This window comes from Zonotrichia albicollis, chromosome 5 (assembly GCF_047830755.1).
Source record: "Zonotrichia albicollis isolate bZonAlb1 chromosome 5, bZonAlb1.hap1, whole genome shotgun sequence".
In the NCBI taxonomy this organism is placed as follows: Eukaryota; Metazoa; Chordata; class Aves; order Passeriformes; family Passerellidae; genus Zonotrichia; species Zonotrichia albicollis.
In genome coordinates, this window is record NC_133823.1 from 21,631,060 (window position 1) to 21,643,186 (window position 12,127).

Consider the following 12,127-nt stretch of genomic DNA (forward strand, 5'->3'; position numbering starts at 1 on the left):
AAGCTGGGCTGGTTCAGGAAGAGTTATCCAAAGCCTAAATAGGGAAATGTACTTTCTACCCAGAGTGTGCTGTGGTGGCAGAGCACACCTGCCTGCAGAGGAGGTGTCAGTCCCAGAGGTGACTGGGAGGATCCCCAGCACCCAGCAGGTAGGATTGAATTGCACAGAGGCAGGTTGATGGAATATGAGAACAGGAGAGACACAGGCAGGTGACTTCCAGGTGTCACACGTGGAGCAGATCACCTGCCATTCCCTCCTGCATGGTGTTTTTTCCAGTTTCTTTTTCATCCCATTAAACAACATCACAAGCTCTTGGGTTACATTAGGTGATGAGGGGCATAGTTCAGCATGTCTGAGCATGCCAAATGTATTTTGGGCTCTAGAAAGAAGCAGACTAAGATTTAGTCTGTATTTAGTCACTGGCCTGCTTTGCAGGATATTTTGCATTTCTGAAAACTTTCTCAGCAGAGATGTGCCTTTTTTCCTTTTTTTTCTATAAGCATTTAAAATCTTTTACCGTTTTTTAAGGTTGAAAGTAGTAACACCTAGCCCTTCACAGGCAGCCTACATGTTAATTTTTAAACATGTGTTTATTTCCTTTTTCCTTTTGACTTCCATCTTGTTAAAGACACAGCTTGGCTGCTGCTGTGCTGTTGCTTGTGCCAACACAGTTGAGCCTCTCAGGTTTTGGAGGAAGCTCTATTTTGAACCATCACCTTGCATAAAATGACAGGAGGGGTGACTTCTTACTTAAGACATCCTTTTCTCCTGAGACCACGTATCCTGTTTCACAGGGAGGGAGTTTGTGTAGCTGCCTCTGAGAGCCCTTTGCCAGAAGCCCTGCTGGCAGTCTCCTGGAGGCTCTCTGGCCTCCATGTGGGAATTCAGGAGCGCACATATGCACTCTTGAAGTCTTAATTTCTTCGGGACCATCTGGAGGAGTTCACCCCACCCTGCTCCCAGGGAAGCTAATAAAGGCAACCTTGTGACTTAGTGGTTTATTTTGGAAACTGCAAGAACTCACCGTGGCTGAAGCAGCCAGATTTGGCAAACATTGTCCCATGAACTCTCTTGTGGTGGGGCAATGTCACAATGGCCCTGCTCTTTCTCTCAGTCCCAGGAACTGGGCCACCACAATAAAATTGGTAGGTTGGTTGATAAGTGGAGGAAGGACAGATCTCTGTTGGGAATAAGGGTGTGCTTTTATCTAGCTGGTCCAAAGAAATGGGTCTTGTATAATCACAGTCTGTGGGTGCATGTGTGGACCTCAGTCAGCTTTGCCCATTTTCAGGAGAAGAAACTGGGGCACTGAGGCTAACTTGGCAAAGGTACTGTGGAAATGCATGCAGGATGAAGAATGTAATCATTAATCTCCAGGATCAAGGAAGGACCCTAGTCCAGTACTTCATCTCCTAGCAAAAATCTGACATGCACAATAGAAATTTTTTAACAAATGCTTTTAGTGGGGTTTAATCTTCATTCACAGGCAAACAAGTGCTAACTGTAATTGTTTCTTCCAAATATCATTAGCCTTTTCTGTTTCTGTCAAGTCCTTTTCCACTCAATGGGCTGAGTGCTCATGAATTATAAAAAAGCAACAAGTCTTCAAACAGAAAACATGCTCTGGTGCTTCGTTTTCTCATGTTGTCTCATAGTATAAAAATCCTTATACAAATGTTTTTAGCCATTAAGACCTTCTGAAATGTTATTTTAGAGTGTAAGGCATTCAAGGGTTGATGTCTGCTCCATGTCTGGAAAAGACTGGAGCAACAGTTGTCCAGCCAGTTTGGAGCCTGCAGAAAGAAAGAGGGACACCTTTTTTTGCTGAATATGTTTCTGCAGAGAAAGCATCAATCCTTGACATCAATTTTAGAGTTTTCTAGGAAACACTTATGGATAGAGGTTTTATTTTCCTCCTAGCTGTTCTCAAGGATCCAGCACCTCAGGAGTATGCAAAATCTCTTTTAATTTTTAAACTTTGCTGTTATTTCAGGGGTTTCAGAGACCCTTCCTTCCTGCTACTGCAGGACCCAAATTGCATTTGGATCATTGAAAGAAATTAAGTATGATCTGGAAACTGTCCATGTGGGAACATTGTGTTGGAGTGACTGTGGGGAAATAATGAGCACGAGGTGGGCTCAGGGCTTTAATCTGACATCCCCTGCTCTCTGGAAGTGCTTTTCAAAGAGGTGGAGTTGGCTGATGCAGATTTGCTGCTAAATGTTCATTTAACCCCTTGCCACAGGAGCACAGGATGTCTTTGTGGGGGTCAGTAACAGAAGGGAATTGGCCCTTGGAGGAGGCAGGGGCTTTGGGAAAATTTGCTTCTAGCTTTTGACCATCTTCCTGTCACTGTGGGCCTGATCACTCTATTTAACAGTCTTTTGGATGATGAAGGTTTTATTTTTTAAACTCCCTTTCTCCATATCCTTTTTTTGTTTTGAAGAAGCTTATTCTTTTATCAGACTAAGAAAGATGTAATTCAAAAGGCAGTCATAAAACTTAAACTGTCAAAATAAATACGCAAAGATATCTGTGACAATAGTTTGAATATAATAACTGTTAATAATTGGTAACTATCTATAGGAAAAAGCAGAGTTCAATGATTTCCTTGCACCTTTTTCATAGACTTCTCTAAACCAGTAGGGATACATGGAAATATTGAAATTATTGTCTGTTTCAGTGGCTGAAAAGCTTCAAACAAATTGTATTCTTGCAGCATGGGATGTGATAGCAACAACAGATGAATATTAATGTTCTTCAGAGTATTTTCAGTGGTATTTCCTAGATAGACATGCATATAAAATGATTTTTCAAAGGAGCATATCCATGGCTGCAGCTGATAAAATGTTGAGAGCTCTGCTGAGGTCAGTGGTCAGGTGTTCTGTATCAGCTGGGAGTCAGGCTGTGTGGTATGGTCTGTGTACCCTTTGTCTTATATTCTCTGGGTGTGCAAAAGCCAAGAGGAATCCTCCTGCTAGAAAGAGGGCTTATTGCCCTGCTTGGTAAATTCAACACAAACAAATTCTCAAACTTTCTAAATCCTTTTAAATTGCTCAAAAGAGTTTCTTGGTCAGTGATGTTGCAAGAAACATATTGCTTTGGAGGTGACCTAATTTGAATCTTTTCTGAATTGCTTTATGATTAGAGCAGTCACATGCTGAGGACCCCATTAATGGGTTTAAATCATCTGTTTACTTCTGAAAACACGCATTGTTATGAGCTCTGCTGAGTATTGACCCTTTTATTTTAATTTTCTTTTTTCTTTTTTCCTTTTTTTTTCCTCTGTTGCAGGACAGAACATCGCAGTCCTACCGGTTTGGAAGCAAAATATGGAATGTGTTTCACTGCTGACCGAAGGCAGCCAAATGAACAGTATTTATAGTAGTTCGAAAATCAGCAGTTAGCAGTTTCTTCACATTCTAACACTACCCAGCACTTTCCAGAGAGAACTCATTGTTTACAAGAAATCTGCTTTCCAAATCCGTGGCGGTGCCCTCCAGCCTTGACTATTAACTATTTGCAAAGGGGAAGCTAATCTACACTTTGGGGAAAGATGGCAATGGATGAGTACCTGTGGATGGTCATTGTGGGTTTTATCATTGCTTTTATTTTAGCTTTTTCTGTCGGTGCGAATGATGTTGCAAATTCTTTCGGAACGGCCGTGGGCTCTGGTGTTGTTACTTTACGCCAGGCTTGCATTTTGGCTTCAGTTTTTGAAACCACTGGCTCAGTGTTACTGGGAGCGAAAGTAGGAGAAACAATTCGGAAAGGTATCATTGATGTTAACCTGTACAACAACACTGTCCCGCTGCTGATGGCAGGAGAAGTGAGTGCAATGGTTGGTAAGTAACACTTTCCTATTCCAAGTAGTGTTTGTTCTGTGTTTGTCACCCTGCTAACTGTGAGCATTGTTAACTCAGTCTTTCCATCTTCTGGACCTGCACATCTTTTTTTGTGTGTGTGTGAATGCAGGGGCCTGTGTTCCTTTTTAAGTCTCCTATGTTTTTTTAAAATACTTCTAACAATTTACATTTTTCAGTGGTTCAGCCACTTAACTAACAGATGAAAAGGAATGTTTAACACAGTGTATCCTATATGTGTGTAAGACACTGAAAAAAATCATTTTGGTGATTTTTGTAATAATGAATGGAAAATATAAAAGTTTAGCATTCGTGTCTGTACAGAAGATCCTACAGAATCAGCAGTTTGCAATGAGTGTGTATGAGAAAGAATCCTTTTTTAAAAGTTTCAGAACATCCAAACACTTCTGTAAACTGATTGCCTGGCTCAGTGATTGCAATTAGTCCTACGTTTCACCCTTACCCACTGCAAAACTAAGGGAGCAGTAAAAATAATCACACATTTAAGGTCTTTTTAGGTTTTCTGACCCAAACGACAGCAGGTCAGCCCTTAGGGTCTGTCCCCTTGCTTGTGTTTGTAGTTAACTAAATCTCTGTTCAGAACAAACAGCATATTTTGAGGTAAGTAACATTAAGCCACGGTATTTACTCTTTGTTTATGTGCAAGAGGCTTTGTGAGCTTTTAGAGAGCTCCCTCCAGGAGCAAACCTCCTCTTAAAGGGCAGCAGGAGGAAACCCTTTATCAGTGGGAGAGGCAGCCTCGGCAAGGGGCCAGCCCTCCCACCTCGGTCTGGCAGCTTGGTGATTTACACAGGCACCACAGCATCCTTTGCTTCAGAGGGAGGTTCCACTTAAACATTTTCTTCTTTAAACCTACTTAAACCTGACCTAAATGTTATTTCCACCCATCCCTTCTGACCTCCTCACACTTTTTACGTGAAACCTGCACAGGAGTTAGATGAGTCTGTGCAGAGATTTACTACATGTGCTTATTTTCCTGTTTCCTTTGGGAAAAGGGAAAATTGAGTGCCTTTTAAAAAATTTCTTTTATTTTTTATGGTTCGAAATGGGCATTGAGTGACAGTTTTGGGAGTTGTCAGAGGTGGCTTTGTGTGCCCAAGAGTGGGAAGGTAGTTCCCTTGGTTCTGTGGCTGTTTCTGAGCCTCCTGAAGGTTGGGCACCTTTCCTTGCCCAAGGGGCAGAGGGGTTGGTCACCAAGAGATCCCTGGGGCAGCAGCCACTTCCACAGATGGTCCCACATTAACCCACCTCAGGTGCTCCTGGCCCCCCCACCCCATCAGCTCCTCTCTCCTGATCTCTTGCAGGATCAGCTGGTGGTGTTTGCTCTTTCCCTCAAGGTGCAGGGTGGCTATTTAGCCCCATCCCACTGGCACCTGTTATCCCTGTGCTTGCTGAGATGGCTCAGGCTCTCCCATGGGTGAGCTGGGAGTGCTGCACAGCGCCTGGAGTGTGAGTGACCTGCGTGTTCCCGATTCCCTTTGAAGGAAGGGTCTGTTTTCTTCCCTGGATCTATTTCTGGTCTCCTGATCCTAGCAGGGCAATGTTTTAAGTCTCAGATACCCCCTGCAGAGGCAACTGGCCAGAAGCTCAAAGAAAACAACTTATTTGCATGCCTATTTACATAAGCCTGTGTGAACTTCATGACCAGTTGCATTCCCTTCCTCCAGTAGGGGCATTAGGAAGAAATTCCACGTTATAAGTCTCAGAATTAATCACAAGTTACAAAATGCACATTTCAGTATTTTTTTTCCTCAAATCCATCTCCAGCTTTTCTCTGGATGTATGGTATTTTTTCTGTGTTTTCTCTTAGCCTTTTTGGATGTTTACTTTTTCTGTTTTTGCTCTGCATTTTCCCCCACCCTGTTCTCTCATGTCTCATGATCATGTTTTTGCAAATAGATTTAGCTTCTGAATTTCAATGAGGCTTAAATGAGTCAACAGTCTGGGAGAGACCAAAAGTCACTGTATCCTCTTTCCAGATGTTGGTGGACGATCCTTTGATGCTTGCAGCAAACAGCAGATGTAATTTTCAGGTCAGCCTTTTCTCCTAAGAGAAAAGGAAGCGGGAAGTAATGGGATTAAAGTTTTAATATGTAGCATTTTGTAGTAATTTGGAGCACATTTAGATGTTGTTTATTTGGCAGATGAGAAGTTAAGAACTGTTGCTCTTGGGGTAGATTGTAGTACTTGCCCAGCATCAATTAGCTGTCAGGTTATTGTCAGGACGTGCCCATGTGTTGTTCTGGAGGTTCTGGTGCGAGCTGAAGTCAACTGCTGATGCGACTGAGGAGATGCCACCAACAGAGAGGACATCCCAGCCAGGATTAGCAGAGCCAAGTACTAATCTAGTCCTGCAAGTGACGTGGTGTTTGGTGTGGGCTCACAGCTGGCATTGAGCACTGGAGCCCAAGGAGAACGAGGTGCCCTCAGTGGCAGGGCAGTGTGAAACACACCCTGGCCAAACGCGGGGGCAGGCTGCAGCCAGCCCTCTGTCTTCAGGGGATGTTAACCCAGAGGAAAGGGTGTGGGCCACAGTGTCCACAGGCATGAAGGGTCTGAATTTGGGACTCTCTGACCCAGCCTAGTGAGCCTCCTGCTTCCTAAGTTAGTTTTGCCACGGTAAAAGTTGAGAACATACATTTTATGTTAAAGAGGATTTAAAGCTTTGATGTAGGTAGCTAAAGCACTGCAAGTCCCAGAGTAAAGTCTTGCTCTGGCTTCCTTTATAGTTTCTTCTGTTCCTTAACACTTCCTGAAACTTCTTTAGATTATGCATTGTTCTTCTCAGGCCATCCATTGGTCCTGCACCACCTGTTTCTTTCTCTGCTGCTTGTTTTCAGTTGAGCAATCTGCTCTAGAGGAAGGTGTCCCTGCCCATGGCACGGGGTTTGGAATTAGATGATTTTTAGGTCCCTTCCAACACAAACCATTCTTTGATTCTATGAACTTAAATAAACAAGAAATAGTTCCATAGTCCCTCTATTTTCCCCAACAATAAACCCAGTGCTCACCAGACATTTGCAGTGCAGCTGTGGCTTGGTGCCGTTTCCCCTTTTTTTTATACTGAGTATTTTGTAATTACTTATCTATGGGTAGCTTATCTTTTTATTTGGCTTCTATCAGATGTAACCATTTGATTTCTCCTTCTCCTTACTTCCATTTGCTGGTCTCTAAGTTCATGTCAAAGGTTTCAAAGTGTTTTTATTTTTATTTTTATTTTAGTACAGGGGAAAAGAAGCCAAAAAATTGAAGAGCAGGTGTTCCTTGATTGATCTAGAATTTCCACTAGCAGGAGAAGTAACAGTTGTTTTGGGATAGTATGCCAGGAGAGATCAGTTTTACAAACTGGTTGACTTCCAAATGCAGCCACATATGATACCAGCAAATCACTGTTTGCAGATGGCTCTGTTTCAAAACCTTCAAAACATCTTCTCGTGTTGGAATTGAGGATGGAGCTTGAAACTTTGGGTAGTCTGCCAGGATATGTTCAGTGACCTTGCTTTATCACCTGTATCTGCTGCAGATCTGTTAAGAGAGGAGGCATGAGCCAGAAAACTCAGGATCTCTTATGGCAGTCTGATTGCTGCCACTGGTGACTCAATACACGAAGATTTAGTCTTAAGGCCATGAAGTATTACAATGAGGTCTTTGTAAGAATTCTCTAATATTAGGGGGGGTCCACAGAAAGCTGGTGTCACTCTCAAAAGTATTTTGCTGTCCTGAGGTTAGTGCCAGTGGAAGAGGAGCAGGGATCTTGTGTCTTTGGAAAGTGAAAGGAGTCAGAGCATGAAGCTGCATGCTCGAGAGCTTGGTGGCCAGCTGTGTCTGATCTAACTCCTGAAAGAAGTGCTTGGGATACTTTTTTTTTCTCCTGTACTCTTGGCCAGCATTCTTCCTGGAATTCTTGCTGGAATGCCAGATGTGGCGTTTACTTTACAGACCATTACCCACTGTCCCTTAGTTAGGGGAACTTATTTCCTTATGCCAGGGTACCTTTGGCTTCTCCATGACTAACATAAGCCTTTTCAGCAGCCTTTTGAATTTCTCCTGGAATCCTTCTTGAATTTCTCTGCAACAATGAGCTGCAGAGAAGGCAGTGAGAGAGTCTGTATTCTTTCCTTGATCCATTTTTCCTGTAGAGAACTGGATGGCTGTATATCACTGAGATGAAGCATGAAATCTCTCTGTCCCACAATTTGAACCTTTCTCTGGTAGTATCCAGCTTTAGGAGCATGGGTGGTTCACTAGTGAAACAGTGAATGCCTCCTCACGCTGATCACCTGGAGGCTTCCAGGGTCAGCTCTCAAGAGGGAGGTTGGGGAGCAGTTTGTGTACCTAATCAGACAGCTGTAAATACTGAAAGCAGAACTGTCATGGATTGTGGGGAGCTCTTAGTCATAAACAGTCATAAGTAAGATGTAGCATTCAAAGCTGCTATTAAACTGTCTTAGTATCTGCTTTTAGAGACAGAACAGGAACAAAACCCTCTTTAGAAGATCTCTCTTATGCATGAGGAGTGTAGGCAGCACTTGTAAAAGAATGTGGGCATGTGGTAAAGAATTTTCTGCGTTACATTATTGTTGTTGTTGTTTATACCATATGGTTAATTTGTTTCTAGGTTCTGCTGTTTGGCAGCTAATTGCATCGTTCTTGAAGCTCCCAATATCAGGGACCCATTGCATTGTAGGTGCTACGATTGGATTTTCTCTGGTGGCAATTGGCACGCAGGGTGTGCAGTGGATGCAGCTTGTCAAGATTGGTAAGTGCTGTCTCCTTTTATGTGTGAGGGTGTGTGAAATAGTGTGTGTTGCCTGCAAAAAACATTCCCAGAAATCTGCTTTGTGCTGATAGCACACTCTCATTGATTTATTTCCACCCCTGTCACATCATTCAGAAGATACACTGGTGCCATGTTCATTAAGGGCTGCAGTGTGTCTCCAGTGGAGAAAGGGGTAAGGCAAAAGGTGTGTTTCCCCATTGGTAAGCTAGGGGCACATTGTCCCTCAAGAAACATGCCTCAAGGTGACATTTCTCCTCTTCTAATTCTCTTTGAGGCAGCTCATACTACCCTGTTCTTGCTCTCAACAATATGAATGCTATCATGTGAATGCCCACAGTCATGTTTCTCCACCCACCACCACCTTCAGGGCACACAGCATGTTTAACTCACAGCCTCTCATTGCCAAGAACAGTGGCACATCCAAGCAGGGATGTGATGGAGTGTTTTCTTATTGTTTTGGAAGCCTTTGGAGCTTGAGGTGCAGTCTAAATCTCTGTTAGAAGGAAGTTCTAATATATTACCAATGCCCTCTACCTGAAGGCATGGTAATATGTTAGAACTTCAGCAATGCATGTGCGTTTTTAAAATTCTGTCAATAGTAAAAGAGTTTTCAGTGACAGCAGAATCAATCTGTTGACCATGCTGCAAACAATAAATCACTGTGGATGAGATTTCCAGAGTGCTGCCCTAATCCGGCTTTATTGAAATCAGTGGGGGCTTTGCCACCTACTTCAGTTAAATCATCCCGGACACTTGCAGTGCTGGCCTGCAAAAAATGTACACGCATCATACATTACGGTTGATGTTCCTGTGGCATTTTGGAACTCAAGACTCTTACCCTGGGAGCAGCCAGTCATCCCACTAGATGCAGTTGCTTTCCATTTGCTTGCAACATTCATGGTCGTGGTGATTAGGAAATTACAGTACTTTCTTGGTCTGCTCTGACTCAAACTACAAGAAACTTTCCTGAGGAGTTTGATTGCTAAACTTGCAAAATTAGCAGGAAATGCTTTGGCTGTTGTTTCTAATGGTGCTTAGCATTACTTTGACTTTCATGAGTGTCAGTGGACATTGAGTTGCACCAGTTGTAAGTAAACGTACAGAACATTCATTCCAGTTGTACAAGAGTTGTTTGAAATTTATTGCTCATTAACAATGTACTTGACTATTATGCAAGAATACTGTTTATTTCAAGTTTCATTCTTTCTTCAACACAGTTGCCTCTTGGTTTATTTCCCCACTGTTATCTGGCTTGATGTCTGGAATCCTATTTGTGCTGATCAGATTCTTCATTTTAAACAAGGTAAAGAAATCTCACTATTAAAGTTAGTGCTTAGTATGAAGGTTGTGTTTTAGCCTCCCATTGAGTGCTGCCATTTCCGTAGTTGAAAGCTTATGACTTCTTTTTGGACAGGAGACCAGTCATTTTTTTAATAGCCATTTGAGTTATACTTGCTCTTAGCAGTTCTGAAAGCTCTCAGTAAGTAATTTGACAAGTATCTGAGGCTTAGAAGGTGCTATGTGATAATTAATATTGTATATTCTGTTAGGTCAGAGGATGGTACATTGAGGCTGCTTCTGTATTAGCACAAGCTTGCTGGCATTGACTTAGCCTCACAATTGCTGTTCTCTCTGTAATTTAAACAGAACAGTCCTCCCTTGGAGATACTCTAACTGGATTTTTAAAGTCGGGAAATTTTAAGTCTTGGTTTTCCAGCATTAGAAATATGGGCATCTGCCTATTTTGTAGACTCTCAAGAAACCTGAATCAATGGGTTTTAGTGACCTGAGGTAACATTGGTCCATGTATCTCCAGTGCAAAAGATGACTTGCCTGCCACCCAGCATGGTCTGGAAACCTGAACTGCCTTTTCCATTTCTCTCACACCATTCAACTTGCTAAAATGGGGAAGTGAAGAGCACGGCAGTGAACTAAAATAAGGGACACTATATTAGCAGTTATACAGGGAACTTAAATAGATGAGGGATTAATTCTTTTGCTATGAATAGCACCACCTGTAACCTCAGCTTCATCGTTCTTTATTTCTGCTCTAAATAAATGTCAGTGATAAAAACAGATGATAGATTTGATAAGATTCAGCTTTGAATAAGAAATAACTCAAGTTGCATGAAAGATAAGGAGAGGTTCCACTATTGTATTTAAAGCCTAGCAACTTAATAAATTAGCCATCAAAATCATGTGAACTCCGGTATTAAAGCTGTATATTTATAAGCATTCAAGAGGCAGAAAAATTCAAGTTAAGGAAATTGCCTCCCAACTGCAGTCTGTGCCATTCACAAAGCAGTAAGATCTGTAAAACTTCTGACATAAGCAGGTAGTGACTTGTGTGCACGCATGAAAATAGAGCAGCTTTCTGGCTTGTGAGTCTGTGGCCTGTTGGAGGGCTCCATGCCCTTGCTGGGGATGTCAGTGGATAGCAGCTGGCCCTGCAAATGCAGCCCATCTGCATGCTGCTTGGGGACCAGGCACAGCGCAGGGGGACCACAGCCTTTTCTCAGTTCCCTTGTGCAGCTCGTGGCAGCGAGAAATGAAACCACGTTAGCCAGCCCTCAGCTTTGCCAGGCTCTTTGCAAGCACGTGGAGCCCCTGGAAAGGCCAGAGCAGTCCCTCACAAAGGCTCTGTCCATGGCTCACATGCGGCGTTTCCGCTGCTCTCTCAGCTGAGTCTTTCCTTGTGAGTGCTGAGGGCAGCAGACACTGTGCTGTGCTGAACATTGCCTGCTCACTGTGTGTGTGTCACCTGCCTAATGCAGCCAGACACCTGGGATTTCAGAGATTTCTGTTAGCTGGTAGGAAGTGCCAGGCTCTTTCGGTCAAAGAAGAGAGCTTGGGAATATGGTTTTGAGATGGATGCCTTGAATTGCTGCTTGTAGCACAAGTCCAAAACATCAAAGCTAAGTGAAAGGGACTCCTCTTGTACACAAAATAAATGAGAACACACCTGCAGAAAGAAACCTACCCCCAGGTCACTCAGCAGCTGACTGGAAAGTACAACATGAGTCCCTGGTTCCCCTTGACAGTGTCAAGCTCCCCCAGAGTGCTGGTACTTGCCAGGACCAGCATTGTGGACTTGGGTGTAACCAAGCAGGTCACTCTCCTTTCCTTAATATCCAAAAGCTCCATCTCCCTGTCACTGATTTGGGAGCACATGTTTTCCACGTGGAGGTTCATGCTGACATGAATAATCTGTGTGAAATGCAGCTAATGTTTTCTTTTTTCTGTGGTTTCTCTGCAGGAAGACCCCGTGCCCAATGGTCTCCGCGCGCTGCCGGTGTTTTATGCTGCTACCATAGCTATTAACGTGTTTTCCATCATGTACACTGGGGCTCCAGGTGAGTGAGCCGGGGAGGCATGGCAGGGAGGCTTCCACAGTGTGTAGGGATGCTCTGCCAGTGTCACCCAGACACCACAGGGTTATCTCCTCCTGTGTTAGGAGTTAACA

General features: G+C 43.2%; 1 protein-coding gene across 7 annotated transcripts in view; it reads left to right on the top strand.

The window, feature by feature from the left end:
• Positions 1-12,127, top strand: part of SLC20A2 (solute carrier family 20 member 2) — a 56,658-nt gene that overhangs the window by 21,094 nt on the left and 23,437 nt on the right. For all 7 annotated transcript variants that reach the window (XR_012580399.1, XM_005484666.4, XM_074540995.1 and 4 more), the window contains 4 exons: positions 3,295-3,845; positions 8,503-8,643; positions 9,882-9,967; positions 11,921-12,017. Coding sequence is in view for 6 of the 7 variants with exons in the window: in XM_005484666.4 (XP_005484723.1) it covers positions 3,557-3,845; positions 8,503-8,643; positions 9,882-9,967; positions 11,921-12,017 (613 nt within the window). In the remaining variant the exon portion in view is untranslated. The remainder of the gene's footprint in view (positions 1-3,294; positions 3,846-8,502; positions 8,644-9,881; positions 9,968-11,920; positions 12,018-12,127) is intronic.